Source organism: Parus major, chromosome 3, assembly GCF_001522545.3.
Source record: "Parus major isolate Abel chromosome 3, Parus_major1.1, whole genome shotgun sequence".
NCBI lineage: Eukaryota > Metazoa > Chordata > Aves > Passeriformes > Paridae > Parus > Parus major.
The window spans coordinates 7,173,958-7,199,694 of record NC_031770.1 but is presented as its reverse complement, the minus strand read 5'-3'; the positions used below and the strand labels follow the sequence as shown (position 1 = coordinate 7,199,694).

Sequence of the window (25,737 nt, the reverse complement as noted above, 5' to 3'; positions counted from 1 at the left end):
CAGTCTTCTGTTGGTTGAGCTAACCCTTTTTTAAACTGTATTTAAGACCTACAAGCTCTGCAGCACCTTGTATCAAGTACTCTTAGATCCTAATTGTATGTTGGGTGAAAAACTACTTCCTTTTGCTTGTTTTCATCCAGATGATTTCCTAGAACACCTTGTGCTCCTTGTGTTACAAGAGATGGTAAATATCTGCTCCATATTTCTAATTACCAGGCTCATCATCTTCCTGTGCTCCCCCATGCTGTTATCAGGCACAGCAACCTGATCCTTGCATCTAAATGACCACTGTGCCTTCAAGGGCATTCTCATCCACCTGCCACTTTGCTGTCTCAATGCAGCTCCTATCCAGGTATCTCCCAGGAACTGGAAAGCTCGTGGATTTGGAGTGAGTGGACAAATACATAGAAACAACCATTTTCCCACACTTCTGGATTGATTGCAGGCTCTGTTGTCAGTCTCACAAAAGGAGACAAGAAAAATCCCTACAAGATGCAAACAAGCAAAGAAGATGAGGCTCCATTTAGCAAAGTAAAAGCAACAGCTACTGACAACAGCACTTTTATAGATTATGGTCCCATTGCTGATCCTTGCCCTGCTCCAAGCTGAGACACTGCTGCCATCAGGAGGAAGGAGGTAAATGGTTTTCCAGACCAGAAAAGATGGGATATCCAGAAGAGATGTGATATCACAAGCCTCTCAAATGTTTTTAGGTGACCAGTACTTGCAACACACAAAGTCTAGACAACATTTCTGTGTCAGAAATTGGCCAGAAAATAATTCTGATGAAATCATACCAGGAAATTTTATTATGATTCAAAAGGAAGGGGAAAACTACCCCCAAACATTTTTTTTTTTTAGGTACTGAAAACCCACTGCCATGTTGGAAGGTGCTGGGAACCCTTTCTTGATCTGCATATCTTCCAAGATGCTGAAAACAGTATCTGAACCATCAGCTATATAGTCTGTCCCCTAAGCACCACTCCTGAGCTGCTGCTTGATCACTGTCCTGCACTACACTGAGACCAAACAGGCAAAACAGACAACCCCAACGAGTGGTAGGACTGGCACAGTCCTTACCATGGCAAATAAAGACAGAAAGTCATAGAAAAAATTTGGTTTACAGTTTTATGAACACATTTAGCTTTAAGTGACCTTGAGTTTTTCTGAGGTAAGTTGTTTTCAGAGATGTTTCAAAATGGACAGCTATTTTAAACATCGTGGCTATTTTAAACTTTTGGATTGAAACCAATTTTTACAGCAACATATTTACACTGGAGGGCACTTTATCAGGGTCTAAAGGTGCTGTAGCAGAGAACTACAGCAAAGCCAACATCCTCTTTTAGCGCAAAAGCTCCTCCAGCTCCCCCAGATGGGCAGTGCTTCCTTGGAACACTGCTGAGGGCCAAGGAACCATAAGGGTAACAGTGGGGGGCTGTGCTTCTCCCCAGCTCTTTTGAATTAAATCCTTAAACAAGGGGCATTGCAGGAGCCATCTGAGTATGACATCTTCCAATATAAGGACAAAAAGGGATGCAGAGAGCATTTTTCACCCTCATGAAAACATCAGTGTGCCACAGCTTCTCCAAACTGACTGCTGCCTTCCACCTTCCACCCACCAAAAAATCCCCACTCATCCCTGCCTCAACATAAGACTCCAACAAGATGGGAAATCAAAGGGGAATGTTAAATGATGCCATGGAATCCAGAGCAGGCTGGATGGCTGTGACTGCATAAATACTGAGGGGTACCCCAGTGAGCTCTCAATGATACAGAGCTCTGGAAAGGAAAGGGATGCATGGTCATGGCACAGTCACCATCTGAGAAGCCAAGCAGGGTCTTCAAGAGACAAGACCAAAGTTTGATGAGGCAGAGAAATCAGAGTCCCCTAAGCAACCCAACACAACAGCTCCATTGGGGCTATGGGGTTGGGGAAGCAAGACATCACACAGAACTTTGCAAGCTTTGTGAGGGAATACAGTGAAGAGAGTAATAACAATGGTCTGACTGCTTCCAGTTTCACCCTGTGAGATCAGGCTGTGAAGACAACAACTTGGAACACCTGCATGGAAACAGGACAAGCAGCTGCAACCAAAACCTTCAGGATAGCCCTTATTGATCAGGAGAAGAAATATTGATAATATTATCAATATTGATAATATTGATCAGGAGAAGAAGGACAAAGAGATATCAAACTCCCCCAAATCTTACTCCCTAAAAGACATTTGTTTGGGGCCCCAAGCCCTGGTGACCTTTGTACTCCAGCCTGAACCAGTCAGAAAACCAGAGCCTTGTGACTTGAGGCAAATCACTGCCCAGGTGAAACCTCCCATAAAGGATATTGGGCACTTCCAGTAAACTGCTTGGCACCTCTCCACAGAATAAAATAAAGCCCATGAAAAATATTTTGTGGAATACATTCAGGTGATGAATTATGGAAACGAATTGGCTCATGAACTCTGCAAATGCAAATAGAGAGGCTAAATTTATCAGATGAATTATCCATTTGATACTGGATTACTTGCTAAGGGCTAACTTATGACTCCTCTGCTTATGCAGAGGAATGCTCCAGCCCCAGTGAAGTCTGCCATGGTAAGCAGAGAGTGTGATGTCTCTCAGTACCAGAACAGAAATTAAAGCCCCTGTTTAGGAGTTTGCTCACGTATTAGTGCAGAGATTGGCCTTTTTAATACAAAGGCCTTCATTCAGCCATTTAGACAGTTTCCAATTTGATTCCAAGCCTGGGAGATCTCTTAACAATGAATTTCCTCTGCAATTGTAATGTATTTGCACATTTTATGCACAAGTGGGATGCTATGCACCCTCCTCAAGTGATGGGAGAATTATTATAAGGCAGTAGCTCTCATTCATATGGTTTGGGTAGGGGAAACGGTGTTTTCATCAGCCAGGATGAAAGCAGAAAATGCATTAAATATCATAACCTGTAATAGAGGGAATAGAAAGTTTTCTCAAGATGAAGCAATCTCTCTCTCTTTTTCCTTACACAAACTGATAATGGCTCAAAAAAGAAAAAAAAAAAAAACCATAAAAAAAGAAAGAAAAATTTTCTTGGGATCAGCATCCTTAAAAGGACATGAGTCTAAAAGCATGCACCTTCCATCTGTCAATTGGCCTAATGAAAGTGCAAACGTCCTTTCTACAAAAAAATTTGCAACGTTTTAGTGAAGTAATTTTGTTACTCTGTTTGAAGTAGCAAGAAGTAATATAACCTTGGATGCTGGAGCTTCACAGGACATCCCTTTTATAGCATCATTTTTGTCAAAAAAACCCTGTTTTTGGAAAAAAATGTTTCTCCAATCCGCTGGTAACAGGTGGTAGATTTAGAAATACTTTAAGCATTACAATTGAAGATAAACCGTTTATTATATATGACAGCCACCATGAAAAATAAGCATTTGCCAAAGGTCCTTACAAGATTATCTCTCTGACCTATTAAGTAGCTTTGTGTACACAGAATACAGGAAGAAAAGAAAAAAAGGTATCTTTGCTCCAGCTGGCAACTATTTACAAATGCTCTTAATTTTCCTCCTACGTATAGAATCCTAGAAGTATGTATCACTCCGAGGTAAATGTTAGCAAATCTAGCTTTTCAAGGAGGATTCCATTTTCTGGTAAGTCTTATAAATATGTATAGTTACCAAGAGAAGTAATGCCTAATGTCTGGACTCCATATAGAATTCTATTAGAAGAAACAATGCATTCCAGAAGAAAAAATGATCTAAGTAGCAGTTCCTTTCCCAGAAAACTCACTCATACTACTAATAGCAATGAACCCAGCAATGTAAGAACTACATGTATGAGCCAGAACTGCAGGCAAAGATACTTTATTTGCCTGAAAGACATTCAGTTGAAGTAGAGAGAATGTTCCAACACAGGTGAAGGGAGAATAGCTGGGCTCTGTCATTGCACAAGGAGATAGGACTCAATTCATAAAAAATAAAAAAACCCATCACTGTGGCACTGTTTAATATATTAAAGCAGTGATCCATCTTAAGCAAATAAAGTTGTTCTTTTTATTGCTCTTTTCTTACTAGAATATACAAAATCTCAGCAAAACCCCAGAGGATCAATAGAATGTTTTGCCTTGACTAGGACCCTTAACCAAAGCAGGACTTTTCTGGATAGCACTGACTGAGAACCTATGTCTGAATTAAAGCCAAGTGGTGCTCTGCTCCCCCTTGGAGCATTCTCACTCTGGTTTGGGTTCTGTAATCACTGAGATTGAATCAGAAATGCTGAGACAGTTACAATTGCTCAGTAACTGCACAACTTTGCTACACTGCTAAGACATGACATTACTTCGAGGTCCGTCTCTTCCCCCTATATATTTAAAGTTTGAAAATTACAAGGGTCTTGGCAGTTGTCTTGATATCAATATTATTACTTGACTAATTTCTTTGGCATTCCACTTGCAAAACAGGCCTAATGATATGTTCAACTAATGGAACAATTTCCCTATATCTATATTCCACTTACTCTAATGTGCTGAGGTGTAATTCTAGCTTCATTTCATTATCACTTGACTAGCTCAAGCACTTGCATGCATTTTTGGATTTATTAATGCAGTGGGTTTAAAGTAATAACTATTTATGTATATAACTCCATGAATATATTCTCCTTTCCAAGCATTTTTGTCCACATCTATTAAAGTAGATATATTTCACAATGTTTCTGAATGCAAGATGCACTTTTTAAATGCCTTGACATTTTTTCTCTAAGCTTAAAGCAATAGTCAGTGTTATTCTCTCATGTGAGTGTTTAGATAGTGTCCTATCAGTTTAAATTTAAGGCAAATCTATCCTTAAAGACTTTAATTTCACTAAATTAATAGATTTCCTTTAAACCAAAACAAAAACACCAGTTTCATTAATTTCTTCTGCAGTAGAAATATCAGGAATTTACTGCCAAAGGTAGAGGCAGTTACTAACTTCTTGACACAGAGCCATGTTAGCTAAGTCTTCTGGGCAGGAAATGAGTCCTGTAGAGAGATGGGATATCTCTGCAGTAAGAGAGTCTGCTGATGACTTGTCCAAGTCTGCTACTTTAAATGTAAATGGCAATTTCCAAGTCATCTGAAAAAAGGAACAAATGGCAGACTCTGATGACCAGGGTCACCTGGTGATCTCCATCCAGACCTTCAGCTGATGTTCTCACCAGGAGGCAGTTTGGCATGGGGCTGACTTCAGCTGTCATCTGCTGAAGTGGTGGTACACTGTGGAAAAGTGTCATTTGGAGTTTTAGACATAAATAGTTATTACTTCAAGTTGGCAAGGAAAGCCTGAGACTGTCCATTAATGGTTAGGGCACTCCAGAAGAGAGACCCAGACACTGACCCTTTCTCCAGTGACACTACAGGAGAGTCATTTAGGAAGAAAGTCCTGCCTCTGTCTTTCTCCTCACAAGTTGAAGAGCTAAAGACCCAAAAAACCCCACTAGAATAAAACCTTCCTGGATCCCTGGCTACTGACCCACCCACAGGAAATCCTTCACTGCATCAGGAATAAAGTTTTAGAACTAAACTGGTTCCTTTTAAGACTCTGGCTAACCAGACAGAAGATGCCCAGTAACATATCAAAATCAGAAGTATTCTTTAGGAGAAAATTGCAACCAGGAGTTTATGAAAATGGGCCCTAAGGTATTTTAATAATCCCTACCTAATCCTATAATAATCTATCTAAATTTTGTATATTGAGAACTAAACTTTCCCTGGATGGTTGTAAATTTTGGATGAACCTTTTGTATAGCCACATAACTGAAACACTGGATTTAGAGGGTCTCTACCATGACCACCTGTCTATGGTCACATATCAGAATCTCAATTTTAACTTGAGCAAAAAAGCCATAAAACATTTACATACATGCGAATAAACATACTTTAAAAAAAAATAGTATGGCAGATCATCTACATAATGAGGTGTAATGCAATTAATTACATGTTTTTCTGTAACAAGAGACTCAGCTGCACAGATTCTTTGTAGACAGGAGTTCAACAATATCAGGTTTTTTAAAAAAATCCAAATTAAATGAATCTTCCACTTTGCTGTCTTTCTGACTTTGGGCTTGTCATGATACAGCTCTGAAGCATCTTCTTGTCTCTCAAACTTTCAAACCCAAGTGGATTTTACATTTATAGGAACAATACTAGGCTTTATACCATGATTTCCAAAGCCTTAGAGATGAAAGTGAGCATTAATACTCTTGATTTGTTGACAAATTGATGTATATTCTTCTCTCACTTAATCTGAAGGGCAGTAACACAGCCAGCAACAGTAGGCAGGGTACTGCCACTTTATTCTTTGGGTTGAGTATGCTGACAAAAAAATAAAATCATTCAATGAATGGATTAGACATGAATGCAGCTTCTTGAAATGCATGTTCAGTGTGCTCCAGACAAAAATATTATTAAGTGGTTAGACATCATTCAATGCTACCTGAATAATTCAATAGGTCTTCAAGTTTCAGCTGCCGATCACTGCAATCTGGCGATTACAAAGTAATCTACAAAAAAAGCTTTGTTCTAGTGAGATGAGACAAAAATACCAGAGTTTCCATGCTATCAGACAAAGCAAAAGCTGAAAACCACTGTGGCTACAGTGACAACACAGTCCTGTAAAATTAATGGGACTCTGAATGCACCAAAGCTCTGCTTCCTATTACTCCAGGCCATTTCCACTGACAGACAGCATGGGGAGTATTGGGATATAAAACACTAAAATCTGGATCTTTACACATGTAGTTGGACTGCTGTAAGCACAAAGCAAAATAAAGTGGGAGGAGTTTTAGGGTGGATAAAATTATGGAGAGCAGATTTCTCGTGATGTACAATAAAAATAAATCACAGGTTTATAGGAGGAGGGGGATCAGCAAATTTACTATCCACCAGGTTTCCTTAAATCTAGAAAGCAACCTCCTGTGTGAAATCCAAGATGAATGGCTAACATTTCCCAAGTGCTCCAGCGAGAGCCATCTTTCTCCCATTCATTCTTGCACAGGGACAGCTCAAGTTTAAAGTCCTCATTCAGACACAGTTGGGCTCTAACCCCTGTGGTGTCTTTTCAGACCCAGAGAAACCTTACCAGCATTGTTAATGAAAGACCAAAGTGTGCACAAAGTGTATGGAAAAGCAATATACACTAGGAGCTATATACATTAGTGCAAATAATTTCCTTCTCAAGAGTCAAGAGAGCCAGTGCCATGCACCCCATTTTGGGAAAAGATACATGTATAGCATGGAATGCAGAGATTACTGAGCATACAAAAGCAGTATTAGAAGTAGTTTTAATAGTTCACACATTTTAAATGTCTGCATTTGTCCAGGATCAGAGCCTCTGTGCACAGCTGATCTTTAAAGAAAGTTCACATTTCAGTATTTGGCTTTGGAAAGAAGAAAAGATGCCAACATTTGCACTTTTTCTGCATGCTTTTTTAAAGTCAGATGGTACTTGATTACTACACCTACCTAGAGGGAAAAACTCGCCCATTTTCTTCTTGAAAATTTTGTAATCAATCTCCAAAAAGACGCAGAAGATGATACGATCCACCTGTAAGAAACAAAATGATTTACAGTGAAAGCATCACAATCATCCATATTGGCAACAATAGTCAATAAAGGCAAAGAAACTTTTAAGCCAGTGTGCTTTTATGCTCCAGGCAAACAAGAAAACAGGGCTGAATGTCTTGACTTTATTGTACATCTGTGTTGTAATTTATAATATAACCTTTGCAATTGCAACTCACAACTGTATTCTTTGTTAACTGCCTCCTGTTTATGCAAACTGCTCTCAAGCACAGTATAAATGACTTTGGCATTCCAGATGAGAACTGGGATGCAATGTTTGATGAAAAAGTCACATGGGGACTTCTAATAAGCATACAGAAGAGTAAATGGGTAAGCAAAGAGCTCTTTTTCCAATCCTTGTCCGACAAACCTATTTGCAAACCCATTTAGTATTTTAAAATGGCTTTAAAAGGTTTCATGTGGTTTTAATTTACATGAAACCACTTATTCTCACTATAATACAAACAGAATGCAGCAGAAACACAAAAGCTGATTAGATGACAGGTAGCACACAGGGTAAATAAAACATTTAATATGCCATCTACTTAGTGAGGCTGAGCATATCAATGAAACCACAGCCCATAATGTATGCACCACCCACCAATGAGTTCAAATAAATTCGTTGGGAGATCACTGTATGTAAAAAGCTTTTCTGAAACAGACCAAAAGTAATAAAAAAGCTAAACAAAACAAAATCTAGAAATCTAAAACCTTTAAGGGTGAGAAACACCCACATTGGACTTCAGCCTTGCAATAGCTTTGTGTTATTTATTTGCATTGCCCAGCACAAAATGCCTCTGTAACCAAAACCCAGCTTGGAGGGGTGCTGTGGAAAAACAAAAAGACCCTCTTACAGCTGAGCTGAGGGACCTGCAACCCAGAAATCATTTCTTTCTCTGATGTGCATAAGAGCTTAACCAAAAAAAGGGATGAAACCCAAGCAATAGGAAATTTGGCATCTTATGCTGTCATGGTGTCTCCACAGGCCATAAGACAATCTGTCATAGCAGAACTCCTCAAGAGTGCCTTTGCATGTGCTAGAAAAATCATGAGCCTTCCCCCTGCAGGGAAACAGTGAGAGGAATGCTCTCAAGACATGAATCCTTTCCCTTATCTTCAGTAGAAAATGCTGTCCTTTTGCTGCAGCTGGTCTTAGAAGTGAAGTCCAAGGCTTGGCTTCAAAAACAGTTATGCTGAGCAGCTCAGGACATCATTTCTGAGCTCACTTTGGTGCAGCCCAGTAGAATACAGAAAGGGATGAGAGCAGGCAAGCACCTCTTATGCTGGAAAATACCAGCAGCTACTAACAAGGACATCTCAGAATGAAAGGTGATGACAAAACCTGCATGATCAGACTAGGTACATAACATCACAACTAGAAATCTTACAAGGGGTAATGGCCTCAAGTTGCACCAGGGGAGGTTCAGGTTCACTATCTGGAAGAATTTCTTCATTGAAAGAGTGGTTAAGCACTAGAACAGTTTCCACAGGGATGCAATGGAGCTCCCATCCTTAGAAATGATCAAAAAAAGAGTATATGTGGCACTTTACAATATGGGTTAGTGGGAAAAGTGGAATTCACTCAAAGGTTGAATTTGAAGACCTTGGAGATCTCAAACCTTACTGATTCTATGACACTCAGTGAGACTGAAGGCACAAGCTATGTTAAAGAAGAAGGAGGTTTGTGGGCACAAGAGGAGGCAGCAGAGCTTTGCAGGGAGGCCTATCAGCAGATTTTTCAGCAAGAAAACTGCCTGCTGCTGTCTGTTCATATGATGCTTACAGAGCCAAGCTGTTCTGTGCATCCCTTGTAAACAAACCAGGCTGGATCTTAAAAACGTTCTGGACCATGGATCAGCTGCTATTCAAAAAGGGATATAATAAAAAACTCAAATACTAGTTATGTGCTCAAGCCAAAAAGCCATACTTATCTCCATACTCACAAATTCATAATATAAAGCATCACTGCCAAGATGTGTTACATTTTACCTACATCTTCTTTAAGGTCCCTACCAATCCAAACTATTCTATGATTCCATGATTCTGCCTAAACTGGGTGTTTCCAGGAGGGAGGCTTTAATCAGCAAGTGCTTAAATTACATTTCTTGTGAAAATTGGATTGAGATATTGCTGGGGTGTTGCTAGATTGTCATCTTCCCTCTCTGCCTTGCGGACTTTCAAGCATTAAAAGTGATAGGCTCAATGAACCAGAACAGACAAAAGAGCAAGGACGGAAATGCATAAAGCAGAGGAGGAAAGATATTCCCACACAGAGAAGTTTCTGAATCTCTACACAGTCTCATATTCTCTGCTGAAAATCCTACAGAAATTTGCCTCATTCTACATCATCCAACTTCTCAAGGTGTTCCCTTTACTTGTATTTATTCAGTGCAGCTGGCAATGATAAAACTTCTCCGTGAGAATTTCTACTACTTCTAATATAATTTCTTAATTTAAAAATAGGGAATCTCTCTAGAATTGGCAGACTATTTCAAAACTTCTAGCCTCCTGATTGTACACATCCTATATATAAACCTGTTCCATTTCTTCTTGATGTGAGAAAAACTGCTCTATTTTTAAGTATGCATAAGATATTGTGATGACAGCTGAAATCCTGTGTTTATCTGATTGAATGGCATGCGTTGGCAGATAGTAAATCTGAAATTAACCCCTATTCTAGCATTCTGCCAGTCATTGACTATTTTATCTAACATCCCCAGCTAAAATAGCTGGAGATTAGGCAGGGAAAGTAACCCTTGTTCTCACTATGCCCATTCCAGCTACAGTAAGGAAAGATTTAATCCAAGTGACTATTAACCTACTTTGCCTGCTGGCCCACAAAAGCTCAGCAGGATTTTTGGGACGTGCAGTTAGGAAAGCCACTCCTTATTCAACAAGGAAATCTCTCCTCTCATGTGGCCTGGAAATGCCAGCTTCATTAGAGTGCCACACCACCCCTTTAGAGAGGAACAGCCCCTGTGAACTCCACCAATAGTGCCCAGATGACCCCCAGTGCCTTTTGCAGATGCCCAGCTCCTCCACTGCTGACCAAGCACCACTCAACTGCAGCAGAACTGTAAAGGAGTTCTAGGCTGAAGGTATTAAAGCTCATCCCTGATTGACAGATATTTTTTGAAGGCTGGTATTAAAGTGAACCATGCCATGTCAGAGCCTGATTAAATTCTGCTCACTTTGCAGCTATGAATAGGTGGATCAAAGAACCCCAAAATCAAGAGCACTGCAGCACAGGAAGAAGGGAGTTAAAATGCATGAGCTGTTCACTTAGGCACCTTCACAGCTCAAGGCTGTGAGTACATTTGATTGTTTGGGTTTTTTTTACCTTGGGCCCTGCTCTCTTTGCCAGGCTTCATTTAATTTTGATGGGGATAGCTTCCAGGTGGTTCTGTTAGCAGCACCTCATAAGAATTAGTAAACTTCTGCAGGGCTTACAGGACTCATGCTATTTATTGTAGAATCACACAGTGGTTTGGCTTGGAAGGGAACTCAAAGATAATCCAGTTACAATTCTCCCATCATGGGCAAGAACACCTTCACCTAGATCTGATTCCTCCAAGCTCCATTCAGACGTGGCCTTGGATACATTTTTTGCAGTAGAATGGACCCTAACACCAGAGTTTTAGAAGGAAACAGCCATATCTCATCTCCACTGGTGTTTTCAGTTCATGAGATATGGGTATAAAAGCACAGTTGGTCCAATAGCAGCGGCGCTGATCTTAGTTCAAGGAAAGTGACAGCAATATTTCTGGTTTTTGATCTTTGGGGTTTTGATAGTTGGTGGCTTTGAGAGCACTTTGTATGTTGTGAGTTTTTAATTTATTGGTGAGACACTGCACCTTGGGTGAGTTCCCTCACAGACCACTGACAGTCCATGGAAGGCTGGGCAGGTGGGTGCTCAGGGACATGAACAGGAGTGATGGAAAGCTGCTGAGAGTCCCTTAAACTCATCCTTAAGGACCCTGCCCTCTCCTTCAGTGTGTGGGAGGATAATGCATGTTTATATGCACATCTCTGCATGCAGCTGCTGCTATAGCAGGAATTTACAGCTGTATCTACATAAAAAAGGGATTGATTTCTTACATGGACATATAGAGGATAAGGGGGAATGAAACTGAAACTTTTCAAATTGAAAGAGAAGAGATTAAGATTAGATGCTAGGAAGGAATTCCTTACAATGAGGGTGGTGAGGCCCTGGCACAGGTTGCCCAGAGAAGCTGGGGGTGGTCCCATCCCTGGAAGTGTTCAAGGCCAGGCTGGATGGGGCTCTGAGCAGCCTGGTCTAGTGGAAGGTGTTCCTGGCCATGGCAGGGGAGCTTGAATGAGATGAACTTTAAGATGCCTTCCAACCCAAGTCTGTCTGTGATTCTCTATATATTTTAGCATCAAAAATAGCTATGTTTTTATCTCAGCTCTTTTGCTGTGGTCTTGGGCAAGGTTGTGTGCTTGCCCTGGCTCCATTTCCTTGTCTGCCTAGGGGATACCTGGCTGTGCACCCATGCACTGATTCAAAGAGTTATTGCCAAACACAATCCACAGGACATGCCAAATGCTTTCATAGGTATAGCTGTCTGTATATTCAAGTGCCAAGCTGGATGTATCAAACACAGATCTGAAGCAGAACACTGATCAAAAGCCTTTCTAGACTACTTCAAATAATGAGTGTTTCCATGTCACTGCCTCCCTGTGTCCTAACAAAATAACAGCTTACAATGCAAACAAACCCAAGTGTGTTTCAGCACTCCCAAGTATTTCATGCATGATTACAGCACCAAGACGTGTATCTAGCAGGAAGTTACTGCTTTTTATTTATTCATTTTTATAGTGACAAAAAGTTTCATCAGCACTTAAATGTTACCAGAAAATACACAATAGAAAAACAATGAGAACTTGCAAAAAATGTTTCCCAATCCCAAATCAAATGAATGATAATACAGCACAAAGAGAAGGAAGCAGATTTTTGCTCTTTTTAGGGGTAGTAAATCCCTTTCATTAAACACTCCTGCCTGATCCCATTAGGACCTACTGTCATAAGGCAACAGTGAACACCAGAAGCTTGCAGAAACATTTTTAGTTTATCGAAATTCCATGGATTTCATTCAAAACTCAGTGAAGTAAAACAGAGATATTTTTTTCATTGACTTCAGCATGCTTGGATCGGCACCTATACTCTGTAGCACCAGACAGAACATATGCCTACTCAAGAATTCAAGTTCTTCTGACAGAGACATTTCATTACCCTAAATACTTTCTCAAAGATATCCTTAACAGTCAGAGTTCAGAGCTGCCTGAACCTGTCAATATGCCTTGACTACATTGACTGTAAGAAAGGAGCTCTGAACCTTCAAAGTTGTTTGGGGCTTTGAGCAACCTGGTCTAGTAAAAGACCCCCATGGCAGGGAGTTTAGGTCTGTAAGGGTATGTAAGGCTCCTCCCAACCTGAACCTTCTTATGATTCAACAATGTTAAACATTTTCCTTTGGACCATGGGCAGCCCTGTTAGCTTCCATTGCCTGGAAAAGCTTCCCTTGCAGGCACCAGCGAGAATGGAGCAACCTAAGTCAGGTTTCCAAGGCATGCTCTCACAGAATCAAAATCTCAGCTGTGAGAAGCTCAGAATAAGGAGCAAGAGATTTTTAATGCACTCTAGGACCAGGCTACGAGTGCTCTATCTGGTCCCTGCACATGACCATCTCCTCTGTTTCTGTGACCAGTGCTCAGTTTTCTGCTCTGAAGTTCACATCTCTTTCTTGCTTATCTTCAGGGACCCTATTTGCCATCTCTTTCTTTTCTGTTTCTCTGACAGAGTTCCTCCCTGCCTGTAATTGAGCTGATGCACTGAACTGACTACATACAGAAGTACAGAGACCAACATCTTGTTCTGCCCCACTAAAGATCTGGCAGATGATACTCTCTCTTGATGCTGTCAGTCTCCCCTTCAGCCTGATCTGATCCTCTGGTAATCCTATTGCAACCAACAGATGGAAATACCAGCTTTGTAGAATAACACAGCCATCTGCCATATACCTCCCAGCAGCTGTGATCCCCTTTGCCAGAGATGCTGCCTTTCTTGAGCATCATGAACATCTGGCCAGCTGTCCAGATAGCAGCCTGTCTGTCCAAACAGAGCAGAGAGGGCTGCATCTCCCCTTGGAGATCAGCAGGTTTGAGGCCAGAAGTTTTCACACACATTCTGAAGTTGAATGCTTCAGGCCCTATAAATACTAATTTCATAGGACTGTAAATTAAAATTCAGCCTCCTGGTATTACTAATTTCACAGAAACCATTAGAGCATAAAGCCTAGCTAAGTGTCTGCTCCTTTTGGCATGACATCATGGTCTATAATTGCAGAATTACTCTTAAAAAGAACTTCAGTCATGTATTTATGGCAAATAGAAAGCTTTGGTGCTGCCTTCATCCTCGGAGCAAGATTTAAGCAGGGCAGAGGTGTCAGACTGGTGATACGGTGAATTTGACAATCAACGAACTGTGTGATGATGTTCACAAAGCTATTCACCTAGCCTTAAGAGCTTTTCTCTTGGCACAGCTTCAAATCCACTGCAAACCTGAGCCAAAACACCCTGTGTTTACTTGACCTTGCAATCATACAAATGAGCCCAGCTTCAGGCAAACAGGACATCTCTGGATGACCCTTCAATCCAGGGAGAAATGTACTCTCTCAGGACACTGCTCTCTGGTTTTCATGGATTTCAATTTTGAGATTCTTTGGAATCCAAAGCAAAAGCCTAAATAAAAATTCACATTAATGCAAACCTCTTGCAAGTAATGGAATTAATGGAGAGTAATGATATTGCATCCAGAGCAAATACCTGTGGAGGACTAGCTGTGAAGAAGTTACTTAAACCATCATATTACTTAGTTAGCCATTGAAGAAAAAAATAATAGAGATCATATGAATTATAAAATTATTAATGCATATCACAGGTGGAATGGTTTCTATGGTGGTCCTACCATAGTTGAAAAACAGAATTAGAAAGTTATTATTATTGCTTTAATATCCTACGTCATGATGGAACACATACTTAGCTTGGAGTGAAAGATAATTAAAAGTTTAAGGGCAATTTAAAAAAAAACAAAACCAAAACTGACAAAAACCCCACCAGAAATTTATTACCATCTTAAAATATTAATGCAAACAACATCCTAGTAGGTAAGGATTTGCAGCAATCTCTGCCTCTAAATCAAAATGAAATAGCAACACATTTAACAGTGAAACTCAATAGAAGTTCAAAATATGGCCAGAATGTCTCTCCCTGTCCTTTGTGCCTGATCTTACAGGTCTACTCATTTTCAGCAGCTGAGGGCTGTTGATACTCCCAGTATCACACAGGTACCAGACACACCAGTGCAGTTATGGCCCAAGCCTACTGCCACATAACTGAGTCATATTCAAACCCATAAAACTTTCCAGTGGAGAGCTGCTTTTACCCACAGTTCTCAAGCACAGCTCAGCATTCCAGTTTTGTGATAGTTCTGATAGATCCCTGCTGCCAGGTGAAGATTTGATGTGTCCAAGGTCACAGAGAAACAAGAACAGCAGAAGTAGAGTAAGACCTTGGGGTTTTTTTTCTCCTGCTCTCTTTTGACCAAAGATGCTACAGATGAAAAAAAATAAAAAAATCCCATTAATGGTCACAGGCAAAGTTCACAAGCTTCACTGCATACCACTGCTTTTCCTCTGGTGGAAATACCTTTTCAATGCATCCACATATTGTGTGAATCAATACTGAAAACCCTTTTTCCCTCATATATTGATTGTTTTTTAAAAATTATTTATTCTTTCTGAGAGATTTCAGTCTGTGAATGCCTTTAATACTTTTTTAATACAGTGTATTATTCAAGGGCAGGTAGAGCTTTCCCTTTTGGCCTTCTTTGTGCTGAGCTGTTCCTTTTAAGTGTGTGAACAAACCATCTGCCTGACAAGCAGAATGATTGTCCTAAAGAACCTATTGGGATCTCAAACAAGAAATTACAACAGCATTTTCACAGGAATTCACAATTTTGTTGTCGACCATTTGTGTATGTCCCAGTTACTTCCTGCACGATTATATGACAAATAAGATGTGACAGTCCTGTAGTGGTAATATAAACACACACAGGCTATAAAATAACCAGTCCTTAATAGTCCACATGTGGTTTTGTTCACAACTACAAAAAGTTTTTCATTTTCCTAAAGGTAAAAAAAACCTGTAAAACCAGCCTAGGATTTAAGGGAATGTCTCAGTATATTTCTTTTGATGGTCACTAAAACTTGTCAGGGTAGGGCCAGGAGAGTAGTTTAAGAATGCATTTGTTTTTACCAAGATTTCCATCAATCTGCACAATTCACTTCTATGCCACACAAACACGATGACATAAAGCCCATTAATCTTTTCCAGCTTAATACCTACTGTCCTTTGAAGATACAAGTTTGGAATATCTGAAGGCGACCTCCATTTTTCACAGCTCCCAGTCATAGGGCAGCTGACACAGCCAAGATAATCCTGTATTCAGCGAAACCGGGGGAATGAATGGATTCTGATGAATGCAATTTGCTATCTCAGTGACAAATGGCAAATGGGAAGAGAGGGTGTGCATGCAAATATAACTGCATTAAATAAGGGCTTGTGAAGGATGGTACTCTGAAAATATCTGATAGGCAGTTTTACAACAACCATGCCTTATGGACGAGATAAATCATCAGCTTACTTAGAGTTATCATTATATCCTCATTGTGGAGCTCCGCTGAATAAGATGGAATTGTGGCATACAATCAAGCAGGGTGTTGTGATCCCACAAGCCAAGTTTTTGCATCACATTTTACCTTACAACATCAGTTTTTCACTGTCTTTTTAGTACAAGTTGGATTTAAAGATCCCAAAGTTCTCTCTGATTATGAGCATCCTAAACCTGTCTGGGCACTGAACCTCCAGCAGAATAATTCCCGAGACTGTTGTGCTCCAGCTCTTTGCTGGACTGAGGAAACACTTTGGAAAATTATCATGGTTTTGATGTTTTTTTGACAGTTTTGTTGCAGCACCACATAATATCCACTGATAAAATTCCCACTCCTTCCCAGGGCCAGCAGAAGAATCAGCTCTACTTGCTCAGACTCCACCACTCAAAAACCAAAATATGCTGGAACACAGAAATGTGATCATCTCCTTGCCATTATCCTAGTGGCTGTTGCAAGATTCTAAATACAAAACAGCCCCAGGACTTAAAACCACACGGAGAGACCAAGTAATGGTACCCCCTACACTTCAGACAGGTGTGAGAATCAAAAAGTCACAGGTCTGGGTTGGAAGAGACCTTAAAGATCATCTCGTTCCAATCCCCCTGCCATGGACAGGGATGTCTCCCACTAGATCAGGGTGATGAGGGCCCCATCCAGCCTTTCCTTGAATGCTTCCAGGAATGGAACATCCACAATTTCTCTGGGCAAGCTGTTCCAGTGGCTAAATTAAGAGTAAGTAAAGTTTGGATGCTAGAGCCAGTGCCAGGAGGAGGCAGCACCGCACGACACTGGGAACCAGCAGGAAGAGCAATGGGGATCCATTGTCCTGGAAAGCAAAGCTCCCTACTGTTGTTGCCGAGGCTTCTGAAGGGTGCACTATAGTTGAACTGCAGAAAAAGGGTAGGAGAAACAATTCCTGGAAGATGACTGTGGTTTAAACAACTTTTTAAGTGCAGGCAGATTAAAATGGCAGTCATGCTAAATTTTCTCATTGAGGTTGAGCAAAGGTTTCACTCCACCTCAGGGGCTGGGTTACTTTCCAGCTGTTTTCATGGTATTTTCTAAATTATTGACAAAGGAAAAAAATCTGGCTGATCCTACAAAGTTGGATCAAATATTAAATTCAACTTTTACAAGTATTTTCATCAAAAGAGGGCAGATGACTCTCACATACAAAATTATATAAGCATCTAAACCCCAGAAAGCTTCACCTCAGAAAGCTTTTCAAAATACATGACTTGATGAAGTCTCTCAGACCTAATGTAAATGAGAGCAGTCCAGAAGAAAACTCCCACTGAGAATTTCCTTCATTTGCTATCACTTCTTTTATCACTCTCACCTTCATCCTCCATTAATGTTCACATTTGTCACTCTTTATCCAAAGGCTGATGATTTCACAGGGGTTTTGCCTCAGTGCAACCAAATGCTTCCCACCCTGCTGGGAAGATGACAGCAGCACTTGCTCACCAATTTTGTCTGACTACATCTAGGATTCCAAAAATCCAACAGATGTTATAAAAGCTGCACTTTTAGGGGGTGAAATGTGCTCACCTAACCTGCAGCAATGTACTGCAAGTTCTCCTCCCAGCACCTCAATATAGCCTCTATTTGAGAAGACATGGGTAGAGAGAACACTAGTATAGAAAGTTATTAAATCCTGCCCAATAGGGTCATTGAAACTCCTGTTGTGGAAGCAAAGTGAAGGGCTAACAGACCTTCTTTCTCAAGAATAAAGGTCACATGGCATAACCTGAAACAGTTCTGAAACCATTGCTCTTATTAAAACCTGTACCAAATCTCATTTATGTAAATATTACCTGATCACTCTCCTGGAAGAAAATGTTTTAAGTTATTTGTTATTTAGAGATCAAATTAATCTCATTAATGCAAGTTATTAAAGACCATTTTCCAAGGACAAAGGCTGATTTTCTTAAATACTACATGTGTCTCATTCTAATACTGAAGATAATCTTTCTGCCACCAGAAAAAGACAGAACCAGACAAAAGAGGATGCTGTTAAATTTACAGTGCTGCTAGAAAAAAACACTTCCATTCCCAGGATGCCCACTCCAGTGTCTCTTCCAAAAATGTCATCAGCTCAAGATCATTTGCTTACTGCATGTCTAGAGGTACACCTTATTTGTACTTGAAACACTCAGATAGGCTCAACAAAATAATGCCATTTTTGTTAAATAGTGACTGTAGGCTGATGAGCTATTTTTGTAAGATTTTGCAATGCTTGATTCCCAGCATCCTGAAAGAATCTGCGCCAGGAATCTGCATGACCTAAATGCAACCTCTGCATGTTTCTTGCTGATCAGAAGGGAGGTCAGGAGGAACAATGAGCAGCAAGCCAGGCAAATTGGATGTAAAACACTTATTCCCAAGCACTCAAGAACTTGAGCTGGTGACTGGGATAACTTGTGGAATGGCTGCTTTTGGGATGTTTGTAGCTGTGAGAGGCTGGGACCAATGAGGAAAAGCAGTGCTTGAGAGCAGATATGATTATGGATTTGGAATTGTGAGCTGGAACAGCAATCCAGCCAAAACATCATGTAAAATGTCATTAAGGCAGCTTGATACGACTGACAGATGCCTTCCATGGAAGATATTTCAACTCTAATATAGGTTGTTTAGAAAAAAATCCAAACAAACAATGCAATATAAATGTCGACAGGATGCCAGCACTTTTCATAAGGATCATAAGGGAAAAATGAGATTCATCTCTAAGGGATCACTTTTAAATTAATTTTAATAGGTGGTAATAGGCTGACAGTCCTCTGAAAACAGCCAGCAGATGTTCCAGCACTTTACCAAGCCCCTATGGCCAACATTGGCTATACCAACTCCACAAAATCCATCTTCTGGAGGGAGCCCTGTTTCTGTAGTTAGAATACCAATGATGGCTGTTAGTGGGTTTTGACTTCCACCAGTGTGTTTAGTTCTGCTGTGGGCTGCAGAGCACAAGCAAGTGAGCAGATTTATGATTTACTAGAAAGGACAAGAAGTTGCCTTTTTTATGGCACGTTGCTATCAACAGATAACCTTCATTCTATCTATCTGCTTGTCATAAGGTAAAATGCATCTAAATTACTAAGATGCTGCTCAAATTCAATTGAGAACATCAGAACAATTTATAGAAGCTGCTCAAATGCACTGATGCACATAAAGTCTCCAAAAGCATTTTTTGTCAAAATGTCAATGCTAAATGCATAAAAAATGTAACTTATTTTATTCCATTAATTAAGTAATGTGTGCACAGCACTTTGAAAATGTAAAAGCACTTTGAGCACTGAGAGCTAAACAGTATTATTTTCACTCATGTGGACACACTGTATGAATCATACATAATAATCACTTCTTGTGGAAAGTATTTTTGGTTCACTGCCAAAACCTAGCCTAGAGATTTGGCACTTCTGTTCAGTAAAACATCTTTAAATGGTCCTATTTGGACTCCAGCTGGAAATTTTCTGCAACACATTCATTACTGAGTCCTTCACAATATAGACATACAGGTATAAAGTTCCTTCAAAACTCTGTAATTAACATTGTATAGAGAGATTGTAAACACTTTATTGCTCTCTCCTCATTTGCATGAAATATTTGATCAGAGTGGCTCACTAGTGTTAGCTGTGATTTACCTCACTCTCTTTGACCTGTACAAGTTGCAACAGGTGTAATGGATGTAACACAGGTCTGGGATTCCCTTTCATCTTTGTGAGAGCTGTAGATCTCAGGTTATTTTCTGATCTCCTGGTGAAAAGGAGATTATGTGAAAAGATGATTAAGTAAGAACTTGATGGTATCACCATTATCTATCCCTATCATTGCTGTGATTTGCTTCCCTCTAATCCCCTCTGACTGGACTTTGTTTTTCCCCCCCTTTATCCTTTGTGACTGAGGAGATGCTATGACCGTGAGTTTTCAGTCCCAAATGAATGCTCAGAGAGCTTTCACAAGGGCCATGTTTTGTACCTACAAGCACATCTGTTGCATCTCTTTTGAAAAAAAATAAGGCTGGCTGTCCCTGCCTTGCACAAAATTGCTTCTCCATGATCACATTCACAGGGGAAAGTCTAAAATAACCAAAAACCAATAAAACTACATCATTCTCCTGATTAGTTAAGAGGAACAGTGATGACTTACGGCTGGCCTGAGTACCACCTGTGAACAGGTCAGCCTCATGTTTCCAGCTTCCTGGCCGTCCTGGTGGTAATACACTCTGTCCTTGTTATAGCTCTCAAATCAGGAGATATTTTATGCATGCCTTGTACTTGTTTAAACACACACTTATGCATAATATAAATTAGTCTGTGTGGGATTAACCTAGCCAAGAATTTCTCAGGTAAAAGTCTTTCTGGATGCTCAGATTCAAAGAGTTTTCAAGAACCTTGTCTGTAACACACTGCACCCATCTCTATTAACAACTCCCCTACTATACCCTCCATAACTGATAGGTATATTTATTATTTCATTATTTATTATAACCATTATTTATTCTCCTATTAATGGAGAAAGGAAAACAAGAGTGGGAAATATCTGATGTAGTCAACATTGCTCCATAAAGTTTGGACCCATTTGCTCCACTTGAAACAGAGAAATTAATTTGGAAGAAAGAAAAGAAAGGAAGGATATTTGAACTGAATGACTTTGAACAGATGAAACCTTTTACAGGGTTTACTGTGTCAGCTCACAAACTTTTCTGGGGGGCAGCTGCACTGCATATCTTATCCAGAAGGTAAGCACAGTGAGATGCCACACCAGTTTCCATCATTGTGTGGCTGTGCAGGACCTGCACGGCCAAACTGAGCTTTGGGGGGCCCCTTGCTCAAAATGCAGGGTGCTCTGGGCCTGTCAAAACATTGCTCAGCTCCTGCTCTAATTCTGCCTGGCTCTGTGGAGAGCTCTCAGTCTTTCCCTCTCAGAAAGCAACGTCTTCATCTCATTTCAACTGGACAGAAATGGGGAAAGAGCAGGGAAGGCAGAGCAGAGTCAGCTGCTGTGACACAGTGGGCTGGGCTGGTGCAAGTCAGTGTGGCTCCTGGAGGGCTACAGCAATTTCCCACAGCAAAGCCTCTGGCCTGGCACCTCACTTTCATGCAGTTTCTCCAAAGGTTCAGTAATGCTTGGTGTTAAAAAATCCATATGGCACTGTCAGGATTCCAGATATATAGATTATTCAATAATAGTAAGTTACAGACTTATGTAACACTCTACACTAGCTGTATATATCTGCTGTAGGTGGAGGGGGAACAAAAGAAAGAATAAAAGCAAATCTCATGCAAATGTAGTAGATAAACCATTTTAATTCCAACAGCCAACTCCCAGAAGAGATGTGAGTCTGTCTGGCACCTCTTTTTAATAACTCCAGCCTATTCCCTGCAACCTTGGTTCTCTGCATCCTAGAGTCTCGAGAGAACAGGGAGTTGTTGATCTCACAGAAAGGGTAATTTGTGGCCCTTTTCCACATCACACAGCCAGGGCATGACTGTAACACCTATGGAGTCAAGCAGCTCCTTCCAGATTTGTTACTTCTGATTTCTCCTGCAAGTACACGTGGAGCATCCACAAAGCTGATCCTGGAGACAACACCACCTGATTTATCTTCTGACTCCAATGTTCAGTAGTCCCACATTAAAAACCACACAGCATGTCCTTGCATTTACATTATTTGTTATCATCAAAAACAAATTACTACTTGCTGTGGGTCGTGTCATACCCACCCAAAGCTCCACATTCTTGTGCCTGGTTACTCACTCAAATTTCACTTCTGTAAGACTAATGTGCTGAGAGATAACTTGAACATGTCTAAGTCTCTGAAAAGTCAAATAAATTTCCTCAAATATCTTCTCTTATAAAAATATCTCCTCTAGGGCTGTGATTTTTATGCCAAGAGTCAAAGCACAGTGACTGTGTATGGTTAAATTACAACTCTAAAATGTGGATTTATAATACAGATAATGGAACTCCTATAACTCTAACATTTCAAATCATCTCTAAAAATGCCAGTTTTCAAGGGATATCATCTGATGGTTTCACCTGCCTCTTGATCAATGGTAAGATGATACTATCTTGGGGGAGGAAGATTTTTGTTTTTTTGCAGGATGAAGATGGAATCCTTCTCCTTAGAAGGCAACTCTGCCTACTAAGAAATTCTGTTGGAGTGATTGAACTTCTGTGGGAATAACAGCATTCTGTTCTTACTGCCTCACATTGCCTGTGGAACTAAAAACATACTGTGGCTGTAAACACCATATTTACAGCCTTAATCATGGTGACAGCTTAAAAAATCACAGCATCTCACTATAACTAATAAATGTGGGCATCTCTTCTGCCTTGTCATTTCTGAGCTTTTAGGAACTCAGGTCATGCTCTCACCTGTGTTTTCCAACTACAAAAGGCTAGAACATATTAAAAGCACACATGAAATAGGCTAAAAAAAATAAATCTTTGTCTTGTAAGCCTTCAAAGCTCAAGCTTTCAGAGAAACATCAAATATCACTAGAGCTGGCAGCAGCAAGACTGCATTATCCATTCTTCAGCAGTTGAGGAACACCAGAAAAACACCAAAGCAGAGGCAGGTGACCTGGTTGAAACTCCCTGATATGATTTGCAAAGTTGCTCTGGTTGTGACCTTTTCACACTGAACTCAGCTGGGCTTCTTCAGTTGTGAGGGGATTTGGGCCAGGCTCACCTGTGATGACCATTGCACCCTTCTGCCTCCATGGGAGAGAGGTCACTTCCCTCCTGCCATTACCTGTGTCTCTAAATGGATATTTTCTCTTTACTACACCGAAAAGGGAGGTGCAATCTTTGCAGAATGGGTCATTTTCTCCTGGAACATCAAAGAATCAGCTCTGATGATTTCAAGCAGCAGCAGAAGGAACAGCTCTGGGAACACGCTTTTTTCTGCTGCACTTGCCATGTGCTGCAGGATGTACTGCCACTGGGATTTGTGTTTCTGGGCTTCACTTCTCTGCAGAGCTCTTCCACGGGAGCCTGGAATGCTGCACTGGGGAATAATTCCAGTGAAATGAAGAACCTGCTGCTGCAATGCTGCCAGGCATGGAACAAGCCAAGGAGCTGCAGTCAGCTGGAGCTCCCAGTCACAAAGCTATCACTATCCTAACCTTTCCTTCACTAAGGAAAAAGGCTCAAGAAAACTCAAAAATAATCTTGAGAGGATTTTGCCTGTAGCCTTAGAAGCCTTTGTAGGGCTTCCTATATATAAGGTATCAACCTGACCTGTTATCAGTGTTTATCTGGAAAGGTAATTACTTCAATCATGTTGCCTGTTGCCAACTCCTGTGAGTCTGAATTGGTTGATCTAAGGGTCCACAATGCGAGCTGGTGAGTCAGGAGGTGCTGCAGATAGGATTCCTTCAGGGAACATCAGTACAACTTAAAAATAAAATGTTGTTTTCAATAAGTAAGATAGCCACAGACAGGTTTTGAAGCCTGAAAGCTACAGAAAGTAGCCATTAAAAATATTTTCAATCAGAAGAACCAAAACAATTTCTGTTGAAATAAGACAAATCACAGTTTTTAAGAGTTTTTATGGGCTTTTTGTCCCATCATAACTTTAAGAACAATCTACTTCCTTTATGTTCAAGTTATGTTTATTTAAAAAGTTCAGTCTGCCTTAAATTGGTGCTATTTTGATTGATTTCTCTTCTCTTCTCTTCTCTTCTCTTCTCTTCTCTTCTCTTCTCTTCTCTTCTCTTCTCTTCTCTTCTCTTCTCTTCTCTTCTTCCTTTTCTCTTTCCCCTTTTCTCTTTTCTCTTTTTCCTCTTTCCTCTTTCCTCCTTTTTTCTCTCCAGTGAAGCCAGGCTACAGCAGCTTACCAAAATGAAGCAAGGTGGCCTAAATTTTCTCTTTCTTGTTTTTGTGATGTATCTACAGTGGAAATCTGATCTCATCATAAAACAATTGCAGTAAAGATATCTAAGTGGATGTCACAGCTCTGCTGAAATATAATAAAGTGAAATGAACCAAAAAAACTTCTTTCCAATACAAGACACATAGTTAAGTTGTAGTGAGTTGCAAACAGAATATGAGTACTGGGGGAGGGAGATAAAGCCAGAAATGCCTTACTAACACTTTTATATTATTTTTAACATATTTGAGGAGTGCTTAATTAAGAAACTCACAGCATTAAAACCCGGAGTTGTTGTGCAGTGCTGCACTAAATGAGATGAGCAGTAGGAAGGGAAAGGGTGATTTACAGCACTTTCCACTGCAGTTTGAACTACCATCTTGTAAGATAAACACTATTGATTGCTTTTAAGCCTCCTCTCTATTAGAAAAAGACTTCTAATTTTGGGAAATCAATAATAAAAGGGAGCAGGACACACACCCCACATTCCTCCTCCTCCCCATCTCCCCAGACCCTGGCCCAATTCTCTTCACATAAGCCTGGAAACAGGAAAGGGCAGAACCACACATTAAACTGGAAGATCATTGCTGATGTGTAAGGTGGGGAATTTGCCCCTTGGGACACATTTTTCTTCAGTGCTGAATCTGCATCAGAATCAGCATCAACAAACTACTGTTTTAATTTCCTGACAGAAAAAAAAATCTTGCAATGCTTGTTTTGACATTTTTTTTTTTTAATTTTTCATTTTTTTGTATCTTAGCTGACTTCAGTGCCTGAGAATTACCTCCTTAAGTAGTTTAATATTTTATTTTTTTTTCAAAGCAAAGGCTTTTGTTAGAGGCCAAAACAGCTTCAATTTTCAAGCTGTGGGGTCCTTTCTACTTCTTTTGTCTGGCTCATGATTTTAGGGGCCAAAAGGCATCAATTTAACAGCAAAGGAATGGGCGGTGGTATTGAATTACCAAAGCTGCTGTGTTGGGAGGCTGTTTGGGTCTCTGCTTTCTGGTGGTTTTCTTTTTTGGAGGATGGCTGTTTTTCAAGGCCTATACTATAAAAGCCCAACAGACAATGCCAAATCTCTAAGAACAGATATACACAAAACACTTCATAAAGCATTATTTAGGCAGACATTGTGCATTATATACCATGTAAGATGCCCAGTGAGCCTTCCAAGGAAAACAGCAACGCTGACTGAACCCAGGCCAAGGATTTTCTCATTAGCATGAGCAGAGGTTAGGCAGGCATACAGAGTTTCCCCCGTCTGTTTCCATTTACAGAGGCAACCACTCCTAGGAATATTATACCTAATACACAGCTGGATAGTCTACAAAGAAACAGTTGTGTCTTTTTCCTGTCTTCTGCTGCTAAACTCCTGTCTGCTTGGTATTTACATGATTTCCCCTGAAAGTGGTGAGGTTTACCCTAATATGACACTGCTTTTCTTACAGTCTGACAGGGAATGGTCATCCCAGGATGGTATTAAAACAGAAGTTTCTGTGGTGACTCTCTTGTTAAAACAACTACCTGTG

At 40.3% G+C, this 25,737-nt stretch overlaps 1 protein-coding gene across 5 annotated transcripts in view; it reads right to left on the bottom strand.

The window, feature by feature from the left end:
- The window catches only part of MACROD2 (mono-ADP ribosylhydrolase 2), an 850,223-nt gene that overhangs the window by 78,566 nt on the left and 745,920 nt on the right, over positions 1-25,737 (bottom strand). For all 5 annotated transcript variants that reach the window (XM_015620850.3, XM_015620848.3, XM_015620846.3 and 2 more), the window contains exon 9: positions 7,481-7,562. In XM_015620850.3, coding sequence (XP_015476336.1) covers positions 7,481-7,562 — 82 coding nt within the window. The remainder of the gene's footprint in view (positions 1-7,480; positions 7,563-25,737) is intronic.